Raw genomic sequence first — 22,363 nt, 5'->3', positions numbered from 1 at the left:
GAATAGTAAGGGGAATTAAATATTATAATAACTTACCAATGTGAAAAATATTCTCATTTATCTTTGTATATCAAGATACAACATATTTCTAAGTTATAATCTTTTGCACAACTAGAAGCTATAGACTTGATACAAAAATCACTTGGTGAAATAACTATGCAAGAGATCAGACCTAGATTAGCATAATGGTTCTCCTGACCTTAAAATCTGAGTAATCTTAACCCTGTTGGCTGTGGTTAGCTAAAGAACAAGGGTGTGTATCTCTTATACATATAAATATTACTGGTGATGTTCTAATTAGGCACAAACATTTCTAATCTAATCCTCCCAGGATAGTTTTACTTCTTCCTATTAGGACAACATCATTGTAAAAGTACTGGGTAATAGTAAGTTGATAAACTGAGTTTTCTGTTAAATATATAAGCCAGTGCTGTACAGGTAGTTTATTGTAAGACATTCTAAGAACTGTAGTTTAAGAATGAACTAACAGTATGTAGTATGATGATTACATTTGTTCCCTTCAAAAAATCAAACCAGATAAAGGAGGAAGCAAGTGAATATATATGTTAGAACTGACCCTACAGGAAAATCCAAGTAAAAGAAGAGGCATTTGTAATAGGGGATATACTGGAAGATAATAGAGTAGGCAAGAAGAAATGGGAAGAATATCAGTGTTGCTGTACATGAGAGAGAGGGGCAGAAATGAAAACATTTAAGTCACAGAAATCGAGACGTTGAAGACTGTGGAGCAATAAATAAATAACAGGCCACATAAGAAAAACATATAAAAGGGTAAAATCTTCAAAAAAATTGAAGCTGAAGGGCATGAAATGTGCAGTGAATGAGGTGTATGCAATTGCATTTGCTAGTCTTTTCCCTTAACCACTGAAGGGATTAGTGATTCTACTTTAAAGTGGTATTTTTCTGCTTTTACAATTAAAGTAGTCTAAGTGCTAGAGAATAATTCAGAAAATGAAAAACTATGTATAGTAAAGTTTATTTTATACACCATAATAATCCAAATCCTAAATTCCACACTTATTTTTTTTTACCTAGCAGTATAGTAAATCACTATTAATTCTTGTTGGTGTTTGCCCCAATAATGGCCTTCATGATTTGGACATAGGTTATTAATGTACATTAACTACATTTAAAAAGATAGGAAAATCATTTCTTCTAATTATTATATATTACTTGGTAAGTGGTAACTAATGTTTAATTATCACTGTGCTGATTTTATGAAAGCTACCTGTCTGCTACATGTGTTACCATCATTCAGCATTCTTACATGGGAAATAAATAAGGAGAGGAGATGACTATTGTGAAATGAGTGTGTATGCATGTGCTGATATTAAAGGGAAGCACATGAGACCCTTGAAGCAGACACATGGATCAAACCTTGAATACCAGTGCTAAATTCTAGAATTGTGGTTAAAACATTAGCACACGTCTGATTACTGTGATTATTACTAAGTGTTGGCTTCAAGGTACACTAAGTTCTTGGAAGATAAATTCACATTTTTCTACATTTAATAAGGGGCTAAGGGCAATGATGTTTATGATTAATAAAACCCAGAGTAATTAATGATTGGCTATGGGGAACCTATTCCAAGAAAGCTTTCCTATCTTCTTGTTTCAAGCTCTTACATGAGATTGTATAAGAATGCTGTGTTCTAATAAAGTGTTATTAAACAGGTACTGAGAAACCTTTCATATTGTACTGTCTCTTCATTAATTGTTTCTGTCATTGTATAATCATCTTCAAAAACAGTTTTATACAGAAGAATCCGTAACAGTCTCTGATTTTTGTCTCAGGTGTGAAGGGGATTGTGCTATGTATCGACAGGAAACAGCTTTCTATTTTTCTTCCCACTTTTACTTTTTCCTTGTAAATGGATTGTTTTAATCATAAAAGTTGTCTTGTTAATTATTGAGTTGCTTATATTGTTTTTAGAACAGTGCTTAAAAATTAAAACGTTCATATGGTCAAAGTAGAACCAACAGAAAAAAAAAGATAAGTTACTGTAGGTATAATTTGGTAAAGCTGAATTCACAATGGAGAGAAACCCAGGAAGACTGCACTGGATCTGGAGAATTATGAGTATAGAGCAGTAATTGAAAACTAGAAATCCTATGGACCCTTGGTTTTGTACAGTAACTTAAAAGGTAAATAAAGCTCCATGGATTATTTTAGTTATGTTATTGAAATCCATTTTTGCTTCTGGGAAGCAGCTCATATTATGCATTAAACCATTTTGTAAAGGATATTACACATGAAGCCAAAGAGTGTAACTGAACAGAATGACCTTTTCTTTTTTTTTTTCTTTTCCCTGTGGTTAGCTGATTGTATAGCAAATTACAACAACCAACTGGACAACAAGCAAACCAACCTGATGTTGCCTGAACCAACTGTTTATGGTGATGTGGACCTAAGCAACAAAATCAATGAAATGAAAACCTTCAATAGCCCAAATCTAAAGGATGGAAGATTTGTCAGCCAGCCTGGACAGCCCACTCCTTATGCTACCACTCAACTCATCCAGTCAAATATCACCAATAATGTTAACAATGGCAGTGGGGATACAAATGAGAAACACTGGAAACCCTCTGTTCAGCAAAAGCAGGAGGTTGCACCCATGCAGTACAACATTATGGAGCAAAACAAATTAAACAAAGGTGAAGAGCTTTTTAGCTTTTTTCTCCTTTCTCTGCAGAGGATTTTTAACCTTCTTGTGCTGGGAGTCCAGAGCTTGTCAGGACTAGTAAGCACAGACCTCTGCAGTGCTTCTGGGCTTCCTCCTCTTTAGATTTAGAAATTCCCAATTAATAGTGTCAAAGAGTTAATTAGCACTACAATAACCTTCAAAGATTGAATTTATTATAACAAATAAGCTGTAACTTTAAAGAGAATTAAATAAAATGTATTTTCATATGGCTTTGAGATTAATTTATATTTAATAATAGGGGAGGGCTTGAGTAGGAAAGAGACCAGATCTTTATTCATGGAACAGATGCACATTGTACTCCACCTTAAATTTTAAATAGGTCAACCTACTCTTCCCCATCATGGATGGAGACTAATTACATCTACATGATCATGTAAATGAATGGAATTTTGCACATCAAACTCTAGAATTGTATTGTGTTGTACACTGGGGACAGAAATGGACAAATGCAGTTCCTTTTAGATGTATTCCTAGCAAGGTTTCAACTCGCATATTCAGAGGAATGCTACTGCACACAGTTTTGAAAACTAAATTTCCTTTGTTGCCCTGACTGAAGTCTATGGATCTAGAAGCTAGAAATAAATTGATTTCAGTGTTAACTTGAAACATCAGAATGTACTTTTGTGGCCTTAGGGACACACTTCTTTAATGTTATGTGTGGGAGTTGGAAGAAATAGGTATGTGATTTCTTGCTAGTCCTCCAGGCTACCATGCAACCTGCTTTAATAACCTGATTTGCAAAGTAGTATCCCTAGGAACTGGACCCATTCTAACTTTGAACTTTTTCAATGGATTGTTGTAACTCATGTGATCACATAGTGATATTGAAAAGTTGTCCAGGAAAAAAGACATGTTTCATTACAGAAGGTTGATTTCATTTATTTACTACCTGACCTGCCTACCATAGAGTAGTCCAGAGGGCAATATAAAATGTGACACCTCCTTTTGACATAAACATGTCAAAGGAAAATTCAATTTTTGTGGCTTTGTACTCGAGGGCTGGGGTTTATTTTTTTGTAATTAAGTTTATTTAGTGTCTTTTCTTTCATAAGTTTGTGTATTACATATCTGTTTCAGAATTAAAACACATTTGTTTTTTATGCCCAGGAAGACATTGCCTCTTTCCAATTTTCTATACTGCAGCTGCACATTCTCTAGCATATTGTAGTGTGGAAAGAACCCCTTGAAGCATTGTCTGCTGATGGTCAGATATATGTATTTCAGAGTGGCGATTTCTTGTTTATCCTCCATGTAAACATATGTGGTATGCAGGGCTTCAGTATGAACTGTGGAATGCATGTAGACTAAAACTGTTAGAAAATACATTTTGGTGTGGAATTTATAATTTTGCTCTTTTTTTTTTCTTATTCTTACATTATCACAAAAGTATCTACAGTGGATGGGAACTAGATTCTTAGCTACTTGGTATTTTTTATGAGTTGATATTCTGATCTTAGATTTCTCATTTCCTAAGTCAAAACCATCTTGCTGACAATTTTACCTATAGCTTTTGTAATGAGAAGAATAACCATTTTGATGAGTTACATGCTGTGCTTCATTGTTGCTACTTTATATCGAATGGTTCTTTTTATGACTTAATTGTATTTGCTAATGAAAAGTAACTCAGGTCCTTGCTAGTCTTCTGTAAATTATACACACTTCTTAAGCAAGAAAGCATTGTATTGTCTGCTGATTATTTTATTCCTGAAAACGGTTTATGCATTTGATTGACAAATTTACCATTTAAAAATAAAACATCTCTGATGAAGTTTTTATTCAAAGCTTCAAAAGTACAGAGTCCAGTTGTTATAGCTGCTAATAGTGAGAAGAAGTCATATACAACAACTGATGTAGATTTACTGGAAGTTTTTAAGAAGAGGCACCTATGTCAGATGTTTTCAGAATGGTGAAATCTGTACCTTTGCAAGAGATATGAGGTCCCTTGAGACTCTGAGATTCTATAATGGTGTCTACACCTGTTGGCCTAGAGACCAAGAGACTTTGAAGCTGACTTTGAAGGTGTAAACTGATACCAGTGCTGCGCTGTTTTAGAGCAACAGAGAATTTGTCTCTTAAAGGGACAAACTGGCCATTGACACCTTTTTGGTAAACGTGACAGAATTTTACCCATAGCAACCACTTTTCTACTTGTAGCTACTGAGTTGCTATAATACACTGTAATAAAGAGAGAGCTGGTAGGAAAACATAACTATGGTGATTTAAAAATATATATAAATACTTTTCAGTAAATATTTATCATAAAGCAGACATATATGTGTGTGTGTGTGTATATATGTATATAGGGGATTTTTCTGAAGAGAATATTAACTCTGTTGTTGAATTTTCAGATTACCGGGTAAATGAAAATATGGCTCCAACTATTCCATACAATCAATCATATGACCAGAACACGGGGGGATCCTATAACAGTTCAGATCGAGGAAGTAATACATCTGGTAAGTATACCCCTACCAAAATATGGCAAATTACAGTGTAATATTGATTTGATAATATTGGCACACTTGATAAATTTTAGCTCTATACAGCATTAATTATTAGCTTGACTGCAGTGCAAAACATCCACAGTCCTATTTAAGAATGTATAACATACGAGCAAAAATCAAAAAATTGGATGAGAATTAATTATTTTCCATGATTCTATTGTTGTCTCTTCATAATTGTTTAAAATAAAGCATCAACTAATTGATCAGGGTGATCTACAGCTGTGAAAAACCATCTACTGTAGTGCAAATTGGATTTCCTAACTTGGATTTCCCACTGTTTAATAATGGGGCCTCCACATAGCAAATTCAATTCGATGTCATTATTGTTAAGAAAGCTATGTAATCCTTCATACTTCCCCTCCTGGAAGGTCCTACCTTCCTGACTCAGGCCCCAGCCCAAAAATCTACCTTGTAATTGCTGAAGATACCAAGCATTTGTTTTCTAACAAAACTATTCACAGTGTATTTGCATCTGTGTGTGTGGTTTTTTTTAAACTGACACTATACATTATGCTAGTTAAAAAAGAAATTAGAGAAGAACCCTTTGTTTTATTTACTCAGACTCAATATCCATCAAAACTAATCTTACCGATGATTTGAAGTGAAAAATTATACTTAAAGTAGAATTAACTTTCTCATAGTGTATCTCATATGTAAAGTATTCAGAAGGCTTTTATAAATAACTTCTTAAAAGAAAACTTTGTTGCGTGACCTAGAAATGCTTACCAGGACTCTAAACGGTTCAGGTAAAAACAGCACATTTTCCTAAAACTAAATTCCCAGGGCTAATTTTCCAGGAGTGTGCAGCATGACTATACCCAGTCAGCCAACAGAAGAATTTCCTGAATCTACCCAGTTGTACAGTATTTAAATGTGAAACTCAGTGAAAAACTTCATGGGAACCCATGCACATTAAAAACAGAAGATCTGTATTCATCACACTTGGTTATTCATATTGTGAACAAACTGTAGCCTTAAGCCAAGGGCCACTAGCAAGAATGAAACAAGGTGACCAGACTAATAAATGGGTTGATTTTTGTATTTATCATGTTGGATTATGCCCAGAATACAGATGATCATCTCCTTGGAGTCCTTAGGGGTATTCCTTGTATGTACCAATACAATAATAATACAACAGATAAATTACGTACAGTACAAAGTATGGAACAAGAATAAGAAGAACTGTTGTCCATAAGTATACAAAATGAGACACCCAGTTATACAATCAATACAACATCCTTGTATTGTGTACAAATGCAACTCTGTTAGGTTATTATATTCAAATCCCTGTGCCTGTTTAACTAAAGATTGTAATACAATGAAAAATATTTTGATATTACTCTCATTTTAAAAAAATAAATGTATATAATATATAATTATCATTATTAAACAGAGAATAGCAAAAATGACAAAAAATAGATGCATCAGTCCAGGAAAAATGTACAGCTAGTTTTGATTACAGACAGTACTAGAGTCAAAATTCAATAGCAAAATAACTGGTCTACTTCAAACCTGCTAGAATTGTTAAAGCTAAATCATTCTATTACAAGCCATAATTTTCCAGTAATAATGGTGAAAACATTCACAGCGTATTTCATCAGTTTTCTTCATCTTTATAATTTTATTTTATATACAGTTATTTTAGTTCTCCCAGCAATTATTTTAAACTACACCTGCCATTTGAACTAAAACTAATAATTTCATTGTGCCTAAAACGTTTCAGTGGACAAGTACAAATTACATATATTCAGTGACTTAATGCTACAATGGAACTTTAATAGATCATATCTGTATCATATTGTATTTTAGGTTCCAGCAATTAAATAATAGAAAGGCACTTTGGAAAATATGTCTACAGCTCATTTGTTTTAGATGATAATCTATAGTATAATTAATAGCTGCAGGAAGATCACTGTTAATGATACTGCTTGTAAAATTCATTTATGGTTTTATTGCATTTTAGCTATTTATTAACACTTCAAGTTAGGAATTCTGTATATATTTATCTGCTATATTAAAATTTCTGGTTAAAATTAACTGCTGCAAAATTTGAAATAATTGGTTTTACAAGGAAACCTCAGTTACATAAGTAGTTAGAAAGGACTGGGTAAATATCTCATTGACTTCAACAGAAGCTGGAAAGAGTCCTGAGGATTTTTTTGCCAGGGGATTTAACAAAATAATTAGAGAAAAGGAGATAATTAAAATCATACTTAAATATGTGATTGTTTATTTGCAGGGAGTCAAGGGCACAAAAAGGGGGCTCGTACTCCTAAAGCACCCAAACAAGCTGGCATGAACTGGGCAGACCTGCTTCCACCTCCCCCAGCGCATCCTCCTCCTCACAGCAACAGTGAAGATTACAGTCTTTCTGTGGATGAAAGGCAAGAAAAATGAGAAATTCATTCATTTATTGTTTTGCTGACTAGATGGCTCAAATTGATTCAATTTAATTTGTTCTACCAAAGTGGTAGGGAGGCTCTCTTTCAATACGTTTTGGATACATCTGAGACAGATCCATATTGCTTATTAAAATAGGGATTTTGACAGCAAGTTGCCTCAGTCAGGTGCATCATTAACAACTTCAGTTCTAGTGCTGAGACCTGTGCACTGCTTGTGGATTTTAGGATGTTTTGTTTAGATTTGAGGAAGAAGAAATCCACATTGTATTCAGAGGGGAGCCATATATGAGTGATCTAACAGAAAACTAGCTAAAGGCATTGCAGCACAGCATCTTTAAAAGTCTATGGGAGTTTTACTTTAATCTTTAATAAGGCCAGGATCTAATTCATTGGATTTAATGAAACATTTAAAAGATTGAAAATGAAATGCAAATGTTTCTTATGCTTATTTGTTATTTTTCTGAAGTTACAGTCATGGTAGACTCTTTGACTAATGTAAAACCTGCCTGGCAAGCAATGTGGCAATGTCTGGCAATTTGAGCTAAATTTCTAAGAGTAGATGCTCTAAACAAGATTTTCAAACTGCCTAAATCTACATTTAATAAAACTGGTTAAATAGTTCTATTGCAGTTATTAACTGAATCATTTATCCAATTGATGTTTTAGCAGTATTTGGGCAGCTGTATAACCTGCTGACGACTATTTGTCATGCTGGCTTCATGGTCTTAATTCAAGGGTGTCAGACTGGATGAATGATGCAGGGCCAGCCCCAGAGGCTAAATCAGCCCCCTGCTTCTCCCACTTACCAGATCCAGCACAGACGGTGGCCATTCCAGACTTGCATCACTTGTGGCACCTGTGCAAAGGTAGTCTAGGATGGGTGCCACATGTGTCCACTCCAGGAACCACAATGCATGTGATGCCCACCCCACACTAGCCAGGGCACGCACCATGTGCAACGTGAGTCCTGGATGAGCTGGAGTGGGTGCCACATGCAGCACAGTCCCAGACTACCTAGGGAGAATGCTGGATGCAGTTCAGGTCCCGGGCCAGCCAGAGTGGGCACTGCATGCATCACAGGTCCTAGATTGACTGGGGCCATTGCTACATCGGGATCAACTCTGAGAACCAGGGGCAGCACTGGGGGTGGATGTTGGGGCTCCACAGACCTTATCTTTGACACTCCTGCCCTAATTGATATATGATAGGGACACCTCCTCTGTTTTGGAGGAAGGTGGGTACTGCTGGTCTGAGGGGCATCCATATTGGTAGATGCACTGAGAACACTTTCAGGTCAGGTAGGCAAAGAAATGCCTAAAGCAAGGGATCCTGATGAGGCATAGGCATGAGGTAAGCTCATGGTAGTTGAAACAGAGGTGCTTCTGGGAATGCCCAGAGACAGAACGTAGGCTTCCTGACAAACGTCAGTGTCAAACACTTACTTCCTACTCCAGGATTAGGCAACAGATAAGCAGGAGAGTGTGAGAGTTTTTAAATTTCAACTGTAGGTGTTAAAGTCTGTTTGTGGGAAGGCTCACAGTAGCTGGCTCATTTAGACATCTAGGCCGTGTCCAGATGAGCGCAAACATTTGGTTCTCTGGGGACAAGTAGCTGCAGTGCGAGGGAACACCTGTGGCACCCACGCTTCAGCATGTGGCAGGTAACCCACAAAGTGGTAGGGGAGGCTGGAGCCAGCACTGTGCTCTCCCTGGCAGCCTTACTTGGCATCGTGGGGGTCTCCCAGAACTGCAACAGTGGTGATGCTGCCAGGCAGAGCCTGGCTGGCAGCTGCAGTGCAGCTCTGGGCGGCCCACCTCTGCTTTTCAGCAGTGCATGCTGCCCATACATGCGCTGCTCTGCTTTTTTTTTTCCCCACAGGTTTTTTTGACCCCTGGATATCCAGGAGTCAAATAAATCTGTGGAAAAAAATGTGGAGCAGCACATGCATGGGTAGTGCACCATTGCACCACAGAGAAGCCCTGACTGTGTGGCACATGGCTCTGCAGTTGTGTTTGTGATGCCACATACTGCACAGCCATGCTCATCTGGACGTGCCCCTAGAGGTGTCAAGTTGATCATTTGTGGATATTTACAGGTGAATTTTCCAGTCTCCAAAACCACATAGGCATTTTTATGGTTCCTAAACAAGGATTTGGGCACCTTTTTTTATATACTAAACATGGAAAATTTGGAGTGAAATCCCAGCCCCCTTGAAATCAATGGCAAAATTGCTGTCGTCTTCTGTGGGGTCCAAATTTAATCCCTGAAATTTCACTTATACAAGAAACTTGAAATGTACCTGGGTCTTTACACATGTATAAGATCCACTCCTCATTTCCATAAAATTTTACTTCTTAGCTATGACCAAGAAATTCCATGTCCAGTGCCACCTGCAAGGATGTATCTGCAGCAGGATGAGCTAGAGGAAGATGATGAGCGAGGCCCTACCCCACCAATCCGCGGAGCAGCTTCATCTCCAGCAGCCGTCTCATACAGCCATCAGTCAACTGCCACACTAACACCTTCACCCCAGGAAGAACTTCAGCCCATGTTACAGGATTCTCAGGAGGACATAGGACATGCACAGCACCCACCTGACCGGAGGTTTGTTTGTACAAACATATGCAAAATTGACAAATGAAGTTCTACCATGTTAAAGCCAGTGGCAAAACTCTGGTTAACTTCTCTGAGACCAAGATTTCAACCAGCATATTACTACTTTGTTTATGTTTATCTCATGATCTGGGAAGGTTCAACAATTTATATCCTTACACATATGTAATTAAGTCACTTTACTATTATACCATGAAAATAAAAGTGGTATATCTTCTTATGTTACACACAATGCTGACACAAGTTAAATTCACAGTCATCAGGATATTAAAGTGGTATCGTTAACACAACTTACCATATAATTACAGTTCTATTGTTTCCAATAGATTTACTGCATTATTACCATAAAATTGCATGCATTATTTCACAGTAACTGTGCAATTAACTTGTCACCAATATATATGAATATATATAATTTATATAACCTATAGATTTTCCTTTTCATAAATCCTAATGCAGTAAATTACTGCTTGTGAAATTTCCTTAATGTTTTTGCTTTCCCTCATTTAAAAATAAAAAAATCAACATTAATAAGATAGATATTAGTTTCAGAAGAATTTTTCTTCCCTTCCGAGTCTCTTTTAGTTCAGTCTAGTTTTTCTCTGTTCTCACAGGTTGTGTTCTCTAACACAGTGAATTCTGAATTACATTTTTTATATGTGATTGTTCCTGTTTTGTTGATGGTACCATGGTTTCTGCATGCAGGAAAACATTCCTTGTAGATTTCCCCACTCCATGTAGTCTCTATATATTATATTTATGGTAAACCAATAAACTTTTACTGCTTTAGTCATTTTTATTTAATTTCTTACTGTTTTCAATAACTCCTGGGCTTATTGTTCCAAAATCAAATTTGAACTTCTTAATTTCTCATGTTTCTTATTGCTGCACTTATTTCAAAGCAATGTTTTTTCTATACTGTCATCCCACTGAGTTAATTGCTTGACATTGATTTTGTTCATGTCATTTTTCATATGTTTGTTTTCCTAGAAAACAGGTCTAGAGAAAAGATTTTTCTGTGGTGGTTTTTGTTTTGATTTGCACCATTTTTAAATTTGATCCTCAGTATTTGGGCCTTCCTTTTTTTAAAAAGGGTCTCAGGTATGCTCCTGTCTATATTCACCATTCTGCCTCAGTATTCCTGTTTCCTCCTCATTATTCCATTGTTCTGTATCTTCTGCTTTTTTCCTTGTTGGGTCTCTCTCTCTTCTTTCATCCCTTACAGGCATTCCTCCTTTCTCTCATTTAGTACCTAACTAACATTGTTTCTCTGTAATTTGATTTGTCCTGATACTTGATAGCAAAATACCTATTTTACGCACTTAAGGACTAATATAGATACCTGAGGTTATTAAGGGATCATTTGAGACTGAAAAATTGAATCAATTGGAAGTTAATGGATAAGCTGTAGCTTTTTTTGTGAGTGGCTAAGCAGATCCTCAGGGCCTATGTTCTGAATACAATGAGGCGTGTCAGGCATTGTGCACAGAAGGGGAGGCCAGGTGGTAATGCTCTCAAAACTTCAATGTTTGTTTCGGCACAAAGAGTGAAAGGTGGCCATCACAATTCTCTCACCACACTTAATAGGATATTTGGTTAATTTGTGACTAAAAGGTTATACCATTGTTGAACTGCTTCAGCATGAGGAAGATGGATGGAAGTTTTGTTTCTAAATAGATAAACCACCTGTAGAGGTTCAGCTTTGTTTAAATACTATTGCCATTGTAAACCTGGAAAGCGAATCAGCCCTAGTAAGAGAAACACCACATCTGGTCTTTACTTTATTTTCTTAGACTTTTCAGTCTTGCCTTATTTTGCAGCATCTGATAAACCAAGCTTGTGACATGTACACTCTCTCTCTGGTTAGTCTGCAATGTGCACATCTACCCTGCCTTCCTCTTTAATTACAATAGATGCAATATATTGAACCAACTTGTTCAGCAAACCCTGATCATCTACATCTCCCACTTGAATGGCATTTGTATGAACTCATTAGCTTTAGAAGTCAGATTAAGCTGTTGTCAGTACTCATCCCACTCTGGAAAGATATTTCCACCTGAAACATTTTGAGTGTGCTATGTCTTTCTAATGAAGAATGCTCATTGTAAAACAATTGGTTCTTCTATATAAGGATTCTTGATTAACTGAAGCGGTTAATCATTGTATTTAATGAAAATATCTGTCAGGGAAGTAAGTTGCGTATGTAGTTTTGTAACAAACCTAGTATTTAAAATAATACTAACTGAAAAAAGCAAATTATTTTTTTGTTAGGCTACTGTAGTTGTGGTCCACAAGCTGTATCCTTTTGGGGAGAAGTTAAGGTTCTCCTGTCACTCCACTTCCTGCTTGTCTAGTCTTCATTGGTCATTGTGCAACCCCACTGAATGTGCTTTCGGAAACAGGCATCTAAAATACCACCCTGTGGTGCTAACTGTGCAGTGAGGTTGGCTGTCATGTCAGCTTACCGGGGTCATAGCAGATTGAAACAGGAAGTTGTGCCCTGGAAAAGTAGATAAACACAGGAGAAACTGAAGATACATTGAAATGAGAAACAATGCCAATAATGAAGTCGGAGCCACTGTAATTTAGTACTGTGCTGGATAAAGAAAGAAATGCTGCTAAATCCATGCATCCATGAATAGCCATTTGTAATTAGTCCGCTTGTATGGTTCAGACAGCAAGTCATACTCTCAAAAATGGTCTCCATATTTTCTAAGAAATTGACCATGTTACCAAAAACCAGAGAACAAGAGTTAGCAAATTTACTATAAGAATGGATCTTACCTACGTGAAGGCAATGTTCATTTAGCCAAGATGAAGCTGTATTGAAAGGCAAATAGTGGTGTGTTTTCATTTTTTTTGTTTGATTCAGATACATGCCTCTACCATTTTGCAAAATGATTTTTTGGTTAATATATCTCTACTTTTCATTGTCCATTTTGCCTGTTAGTACTTGGGTAACTAACAGAAATATGTGTGGAAAATATTTGTCAGGGACACTAAAGTACTCAATTCAGGGAGTTTTGTATTTTATCAGCTCAAGATTGAGCTTTTTTAGGAAAAATGTGTCCAAGTCTATGTATTTCATGAAAGCAAAAACTGGCCTTTTTCCCAGTGTGCGTAAACAAAAATATAAGAATAAATATATCAAGGTTGTGGTACAGTCATTTTGTGGAAATAAACAATTTTGAGGTGTTCAAACCTTGAGAAATAGAACATATTTTCTTGAGGTATGTTGCAAACCAGCCACTGACAAAGTGTTCAGTAGCAGATTTCTTTGGTCATGAATGAAATCAACAGTCTGCAAGGATTCCCACACCAAATATTTTTCCTCCTGGCAAGTGGGAATTGAAAAACTTTTCTGGGGCTCTGGGAATAATTGCCAAAATTGATGACAAGAAAAAAAACCTGCCAGTACAAGCAACATTAGGACAAATATTCCTCTGAAAAAAACAGTAGACAAACAACTGATCCAGTGATGCTCAGTCCTTTTTGCTCTTTCATCTAGTAATATTTTTGCTTATTATTTAAGAACAGCATAAAATTAATGAAAAAACCCACACATACCCACACATCTATTGAGATGGTTTGAGAATAGTAAATCCTGCATTTGTTTAGGTACCTTTAAAATTCTTTCCAATTTCTTACTCTATGATTCTATATGTGGGTAGCCCTGGAAATAAATTTAAAAAAAATATTGAGCAATTTTCCCATAATACTACCTTCCAGAGAAGTTTCAAAACTGATGAGAAGCAAATGTTGTTAGCCCTATATTTGAAGTCAATGGAAAAAAATATTCCAAGAAGGATAATGTTTATGGAACAATCTGTTTGGGTATAGATATCTATCGTGTCTTGTAATTTCAGGCTTTCAAACCCATATACCACTCCCCGCTTTGTTAACGTGCAGAGTTCATTTCATAATATAAAATTTGTTAAACTGTCACCTTTCTTCTTCAAGTTGTACATGAGCTAAATCATAAAGTTTTAGGAGATTTATGTGTAACTCAGTACATTTTTATTAGACGTGGAGCAGTATAAGAGCACCTAAATTCCTTATTGGTAGATTTCTAGTTCCATAGTTGTCAGTCATGGCAGATTAGAGCAAACATAAAAAAACTGCTGCTTTCATATTCAAATTTTGGAGATTTAAACTGGGAAATCAAGTTGCTTGTTTTTTGGAAAGAGATTTTCTCGCATGTACTCTGATTTTTCCTCATTATTTTCTGAATGTTAATTATTCATAATATTATATTTATATGCAGACGCCAGCCTGTGAGCCCTCCGCCACCTCCAAGGCCCATTTCTCCACCACACACCTACGGTTATATTTCAGGACCCCTTGTCTCAGATATGGATACTGATGCACCAGAAGAGGAAGAAGATGAGGCAGACATAGAGGTTGCCAAGATGCAAAATAGAAGGCTTCTTTTGCGTGGCCTTGAGCAAACACCTGCTTCAAGTGTTGGGGATTTGGAAAGTTCTGTCACAGGGTCCATGATCAATGGGTGGGGCTCAGCCTCAGAAGAAGACAACATCTCAAGTGGACGTTCCAGTGTTAGCTCTTCTGATGGATCATTTTTTACTGATGCAGATTTTGCACAGGCCGTGGCAGCAGCTGCAGAATATGCTGGTCTTAAAGTAGCAAGACGTCAAATGCAGGATGCTGCAGGAGGTATGTTCTTATAAGCAACAAAAATACGTTTAGTTAATTGAGAGAAGGAAGTGCCACCATAATGTGCCTTTTATTCCTAGCTTCTCTCTGAATTTCTTTAAGAAGTTAATAGTGAATTGACATGTAGAAATTCAGTGCACTAAGAATAAAGTTGTGCATCCATGTAATTAGACAGAGGTTTGTCCAATAATATACCTATGGAGGTGCAATGGGAGGCAGTTACCTTTGCTTAAGATCTCAAGGTTGGAAGGCCAGGAAGGTCCAGGAAATCTGTTTGTCAGAGGTGTTGTGGAATGGAGTCTAAATCACCGGCAGAATACCAGCCTGTGGTGCTAAAATTGTGATTGTTCTTTTGAGGGTGTGTCTACACTGCATTCACTGTAGCATGTTAGATAGATCTAAGCTAACTTTAAATCAGAAGTTTAGGTACTGATGGCAATGTAGCCACTACAGCATTAACTGCATGTTCTTCAATTACAAGGATATCTTTGAATATGGTCTGAAATTAAAAAAAAAAAAAGAAAAGAAAAGAAAGCAGGACCTCAGCTTAAGAGCTGTTTGCAAAAGTAAAAAGCATTGAACCATTTTGTCTTTTTTTTAGATGTTACAATATAGCCGTTACATTAAGAAAATCAAAAACGGTGGCGAGAAGTCAAAAGGTTCACCTTTTGATTTTCTGTTATGCATTGTTGAGCTTTTACATTACTTTTACCAACACAAAAATGCCTTCATGCATCATACCTGTTGTCTAGTTATCCAGTACCTTGTATACAACACTGGCTATTGCAGAATGTTCCAGGAGAGACTCCAAGCCAATTCACCTACCAGAGAGGTTTGGGATACTGTATAGTGAGATAAGTTTCATGTAGGTGACTAAAGGATGGTGGATTATATTTCTTCAGAACCATATTTATCTGTTTTATATCTTACTGTTGTAACTGTGGATATTCTTGTTATGCAAATAAATGATGAATACCCCATTCCTTGTTTATGGCTGCATAGATTTCAGCTTCAGTGATGCATGTGGCAATGGGTTCCAGTCTAATTGTGTGCTGTGTGAAAAAGAACTTACAATTTTGAAATTTGCCGTGTTTCAATGTCATCGAATGTGCCATTGTTCTTTCGTTGGGATGAACACAATGGTTAAATGACTCCTATTCAACCTTCAATTCCTTCAATTATTATGTATATTTTTCTCAAATTTCCTCTTCAAAGTAAAGTGTTCGTATGAGGATTTATCCTTGTCTCCTGGAATGTGTAAAGGATCGTTTCCCTTCTAAATTTTTATTTCCTAAGCTTGTAAGTTTAAGCCATACCTTTAGTGGTACCTGAAGATAGCTTTTTGCCATTTAATTTTTCATTATTGCCCTTATTGGATTTTATCCTAATCTCTCATTGCAACACAATTGGAAAGAACTGGACTAGGAATGATATAATTTGCCACTTGCCATTCTGGGCAGTTTAGATTATTATAAACAAAACAATAAGATCCTTGCTGGGTTCCTTACCTTTCCACACTCTTTTATCCTGCCCCATTTGGTAACCAACAACTGAAGTCAACAAGTACCTTATATTTAAGAACATACCCTTATTAGTTAGTATTGTTAATAAGATATCAATTACCAGCTATCTGACTGTCTCACTTGCCAAATGGAGAGCGTGAAGTTTCAGGTAATAAGTAATAATGCCACAGAACAGAATATTGGATTAAAAAAAACCCAGAATTATTTTGATCATCTTCTAAAACTATCCAACCCAAAAAAACAGGAATTTTATTACATTTTTGTCCCCACCAACTCCACAAAAGCTGTAATGTTCTTCTCACATTTCTGATCTCCTCTCTAACTTTTAACATTCCTTTGTTCTAACACAGCTGTTCATCACGGAGAAGGAGAGGGGAGGTAATTTAGTAATTTTGGATGAAATCCTGGCCTCATTGAAATAAATGGCAAAAATCCCATTGACTTCAGGATTTTACCCTTTATCTGTGTGTGTGGGTGTGTGTGTATTTTACATACTATTAGTATAAATTAAAAATTAGCAATATTCAAGTTTGTGCTATGATGGGATTATTCATTTAATACTAATGCCTTTAGCTTAACATAAATGCTACATTTTGACAGCATGAGTGAAATATGATAAAATATCAGATAAATAGTGTGGTGGCCCTCACATGCAGTACCTCAGATACAGATAATTATTCAAGTAGAGTAGTGCTAGATGCATTTCTAACAGGGCCTGAAAGTAATGTGCTTATTATACTGCTGCTGTATGTATGAGTCAATCTCTGTACTGTCCAGCTTGAAGACATGAAACCCAGTATGAAAGTGATAAATTTTCTTGTTGATGGAAGATGAAGTCTATTGCACTGGTAAAACATTCAGTATGATCATAGGCTTTAGATTCCTGGAAGCAGAGCTACTAGAAGCAAACCAGTTGGATAATTTCTGTGAAACTAAGCCAGCCTGTCTATTGATATGAAAATGAATGCATCTCTTCAGTTGTTTGTTACAATATAGTATTGAACATATTACAATAAGATTTACATTAACCTACTAGTATACTTAAATAATTTCAAGTTTAATATGGCAGTGCCTGGTTCTCTTTTTTTTAAAAGAGAGGATGTAAAATATTTTATTTTGGAGGGGAAAAATAGTAACTTGGTGTTCTATAACATTTTTCAGGCCGTAAACATTTTCATGCATCACACTGCCCTAGACCCACCAGCCCTGTGTCTACTGACAGCAACATGAGTGCTGTTGTAATACAAAAGGTCCGACCTGCCAAAAAGCAAAAGCATCAGCCAGGACATCTGCGCAGAGAAGTCTACACAGATGGTAAGTCCATTGAAATGGGTGAAAACGTCAGTGAACCTCTATAAATAAGCACTGCCTATATTCTTACTTGAAATTTTTTCACAGAGATAACATTATACTAAAAAACTCACTCATTTGTATTCCTTGTTTCTAAACATGGTAAACTAATTATTTTAAGAGCCATAGTTCCTAATTTTTCAATATTGATGCCTCCCCTACATACAGCAACTGCACCTGTGTTCCATAGTGTCCGAATCAGTTGATTGCTATCATTATTTAAGAGACTAGATAGTCCAGATAAGTATAGAAAATAATCTACATTTGGGATTAAAATCTTCATTAAAATAACCAAGCAATAAATCCCCCGTAATGTAATTTTATTTTCCTTGCAGAAATGACTTAGCATTCAAATGGTAGACAAGAAAGCATTGAATTTTAATCCTAACTAAAGTATTGTTTCAAACAGTTACTTTGTGATCCAAAAGGCAAAATCTAATCATCTTCTCTCATGCCTTCACACATAATATCGACTCCTGCTGAAAAGGTAACGCTTGTATTCTCGGGGGAGTATAGGAGGATAATGCAAACATTGTGATGTTGTCTAGAGAGAGCCTTTAATGAAAATGCCTCAGGTGGCCCAGCTTTTATTAAACCACAACCTTCCAGTTTTATAAAACATCCCAAGGGCTTTGTTGCAAATTCATGTAAGATAAATTCTCAAAGACTTAACCCATCTTGTCAAGTTTGCTAAATTTGCTAAAGGGGGAGGGGAAAGAAAGGGTGTTAGAGGCATCATTCCCCACCTCCTGGTTCTCAGCAACAACAATCTGATTAGGACTTTCATTACCAGTCAGAAATGTTTCAAAGAGGGGCATCATTTGCCATTATCATATGAAAGCCTAATATTATAGATCCTTATCCAGGGTTACAAGAAGGGGTTTTTGAGCCACTTCTCCCTATGATTCCTGCCACTTGACAGAAAAATTTAATACAAAGCTCACAGCATGATGAGCAGAAGTAATTTAGCAATGAGTGGTTGTCCATGCTATTATCTGTACTTTATTCTGAGTATTTTCTCTCACTAGCATCTATCTGATATTAGACTACATTAAATACTGGCATGACACAGTGCACCTGGGCCTCTTGGCTCCTGCCCAGGCCTCTTTTGTCAGTGAAACTGAGCTGTCAGAATATTATCTGATTTCAGGAGGTTATTACAGTGGTTTTGCACATGTTTGCTTCTGCAGAAGGACAACACAAGGTGTAAATCCCAAAACTGTGCTGGCAATTTTACATTTATGGGACCCCTGTAATGGCATTTTACAAGGGTTTGTGGACATTTTATCAGCTTTTATCATCATGAAGATAATGTGCTTAACTGAATACTTGGCGAAAGAGCAAACCTGGATATAAATACATCTACAGGAATTAGGGCATCAAAGAGAAAATCTGGGCAGGAGCTTTCTTTGTGGCCATTTGCTTCCCTCCAACCCAGGAATAAATAATGGTTGGACAGATATTGGGTGGCAGGTTTTTGTAACTTGTAAGTACAAGTTAAACCCTGCAGCACTGTGGTTAGGAACTGCAACAGATTTGATAAGCATGATCGATATTTGCTTTGTATCCCAAGCACATGCTTATTTCAGCATATTTTCTAATTAGACATGAATTTCTGCTAACCTATGTATTATAATTAATGGGCAGTGCATTGTGTGGCTGTTAATAGAGCAGGGATTTATTGTTCTAATTTCTGCAATCCTAATAAACTCCAGTTCAGAGGTTATAGTTTGTTATTATTTTGCCTCAATCTATTTACATAACCATATTTGGAACCTTACTGAACGTTATAACCTTTAACTTTAATAGGCACATATAGAAACCTGTCCCTTTAGAATAGGCTATAAAACAGTATCAACTAATTGTTTTCCTTAAATGGGGAGCAGTGATATGTAGACATGAATGAAACAGTTGAACACAGTTGACCTTTTCCAGGTACCTCTTCGTTCTTTCTATTGGTTTGATGTCACCCTGTGATTTATTTCCTTTATAAGGCAATGCTCAGTCCAAAAGAAGTTTCCGCATTTTGCCATAACAAATAAACATACCAGTTTGTAAAAGAGGAGAACAAATGTGCCGAACCTGGATATTGGTCATTGGACAGAGCAATTATATAAATGCTAAAAAGATATGAAGATCCTAGTTGTTGTATTCATGTTTCTGCCTTTTCAATAAAACATGCATTCCAAGTGACTGCTGAAAATGAGCTAATTTTTAGGTAGCAATGTAGGATCCCTGCTATTCCCATATTACTTGACCCATATTAGTTTAATTCTTGTTTCTTACAGTTTTATGAAATGTGTGTGATATGGAAGATTTTTTGCAATTATATGTTAAACATTTACATAAGTAAACAGAACCTTTAAACAGTGGTTGAAAATACCAAAAATATTGCTAGCAGCATTGTACGTCTCTGTTTTCTTCACATGGTGAGATGTGTGAAGTTGGGTGGTTGTTCTTTCTGATAGTGTTTTCATTCATAAGGTACCAGTCAGTGGAGATGTATTTGCTTGTCCTTGCTCTTTTTTCAATAAAAGATCTTTTCCTTAGTTTACTGCACATAAATATAAGATGGCATACACCTAGATATCCTTTTTGATACTGATTCAGATTAGTGCATGCTGAATCTGCAACTGGATTTCCATTATGTTAGTTTGTATATTGACAGTCATCCAAACTGTGAAATACTCTTCTTATTTGTTGCTAAAAATCTTTGCTCAGAAGGGGGTACAGATTAAAATGTATGAATACTTCATTCCTCTCCATCTAGTCTTTCAGAGAGTTAAATACAAGCAAAGTGCATTACTAGAACCAGCTAATGGATTCACTTCTCCCCTTCCCAACTTTGGCTGACCTATTTACATATTGGATTTAAGAAACCATTTATATATATTTGTATATACATATATAATATGTATGTATGTACATACACACACATATACATATATGTATGTATGTGTATCTATCTATCTATATACACACACACACACACACACACGTATGTATGTATGTATTCTGCCCCTTGCTTTTCATAAATTATACATCTGCAAGCTTCTTTAGACCTGTTATTTTGATTTGTTTTATCAGTAAGTACAGGCCCTAACAGTTATAAACATTTAGGTAAACAGAGTGAAAATCCTTTTTTGGCAGGTTCTAGTCTTTTAGATTCTCTATGCAGATTTTATCATGTACTCAGCTTCCTTTCTTACAGTTGACAATGGGCACAAATGATAGCATTTGGTTAGCTAAAGTTTGGTCCTGCAAATCAATAAAATATCCAAGTGTTGTTATTTACCTATGCACTAAATCAGTGATGCACATCTGCAGGCCAGAGTGGTGCAGAACCAGTCTGTAGCGGGATGGCACTCTAGGGTCGCTGTGCTCTCCCCTAAGGGTGACCTTAGTACCGTGCCAAGTGTTCTCTAAGCACCCTCAGAATCTCACCCGCCACGTCTCTGATGTTATGTATTTATTGTAGGGAGGCTGCCCTTCATTCACTTGACTACAGTTTTCCTGCTATGTGCCAGACCTGCCTCAGTCTCCCTGACGCTTGGGCGCTGTACAGCCCTGCCTCGCTCCGCGCCCTGTTGACGCTCTGTCCCTTCACAGTCTCATCTTGCTTGGGCTCTCTGGAGACCCGCCTCATGCTGCACCTCACAGTGCTCAACTTTGATCGCTGCCCCTCTCTCTCTCTCTGGGGCTTCTTGCTCACCCAGAGCCTCACTGGCGCTCAGGTTCTCCACGAGCTTGTTTGTTCTGCCTTCCGGGGTACTCGGGGTCAACCCTGTCCCAATATTGCGCCTTTTCCTGGTGCTCAGGGACAGCACCCCCCCTCTGCTGTGCCCTTGCTGATGCTCTGGGTCAGCGCCCTCCCTGCACTGCCCTTTTTGGCAGTCTGGGAGGTGCACTCCCTCTGCTGCACCCTTTTGGCTTAACGGTTGCTGCTCCATGTTGGAGCTTCATGGTTACTGCCCCTTTTCGGGGCTTCCCCCTTAGCTGCCCACTCTGTGGGGCTTCTCAGTAGTGCTGCCCCTCTCTCTGAAGCTGGGGTCCCCTATGAGGCCTCTTCCATCCCCTTATAGCCTCTCCCGATCCTCCAGGCTAACAATAACCAAAACACAACCCCCTGGGCTATAACACACATCTATGCCTCAGGGCTAAAACATCCTCCGAACCACACCACAGGGGTTCCATCTCTCACCCGTGTCACTAGCTGCTCACACATCCAAGCATTTTCCTTTTTGCTCGTTCAGGACTGAGCTCCTTCCTCCTTGGCCACCAGCAGTCCCCCACTCTGGCCTTTGGCCTGCGATTTATGTCGGAGCCAGGCCCTGCCCCTTTGGTTCAGCTGACCAGACAAGTGTGTGTCCTTAACTCCCTCCGGTTGGCCCTAGCAACCGGCACCTGAGCCACTCCTCCGGCTCTCCCAGTAGCAGGCACCTTAGTGCCCTGTTACACAGTCCATAGGCCAGATCCATCACTCAGTGTGAGTCCATGGGTGTGATCCATTATGCTGACCCAGCTGCACACACTATGTACCACGTACAGCCTGATCTCACACATCTGATCTG

At 37.3% G+C, this 22,363-nt stretch overlaps 1 protein-coding gene across 5 annotated transcripts in view; it reads left to right on the top strand.

The window, feature by feature from the left end:
- The window catches only part of ROBO1 (roundabout guidance receptor 1), a 1,310,595-nt gene that overhangs the window by 1,267,306 nt on the left and 20,926 nt on the right, over positions 1 to 22,363 (top strand). For 4 of the 5 annotated variants that reach the window (XM_019525386.1, XM_019525387.1, XM_019525385.1 and 1 more), the window contains 6 exons: positions 2,341 to 2,676; positions 5,075 to 5,182; positions 7,470 to 7,614; positions 9,991 to 10,236; positions 14,510 to 14,919; positions 17,604 to 17,756. In XM_019525386.1, the coding sequence (XP_019380931.1) occupies positions 2,341 to 2,676; positions 5,075 to 5,182; positions 7,470 to 7,614; positions 9,991 to 10,236; positions 14,510 to 14,919; positions 17,604 to 17,756 (1,398 nt within the window). The remainder of the gene's footprint in view (positions 1 to 2,340; positions 2,677 to 5,074; positions 5,183 to 7,469; positions 7,615 to 9,990; positions 10,237 to 14,509; positions 14,920 to 17,603; positions 17,757 to 22,363) is intronic. The other variant, XM_019525389.1, reaches the window with a different exon arrangement.

This window comes from Gavialis gangeticus, unplaced genomic scaffold (assembly GCF_001723915.1).
Source record: "Gavialis gangeticus isolate Ggan-Ray unplaced genomic scaffold, GavGan_comp1, whole genome shotgun sequence".
NCBI lineage: Eukaryota > Metazoa > Chordata > Crocodylia > Gavialidae > Gavialis > Gavialis gangeticus.
This window is presented reverse-complemented; position numbering and strand designations above follow the sequence as displayed.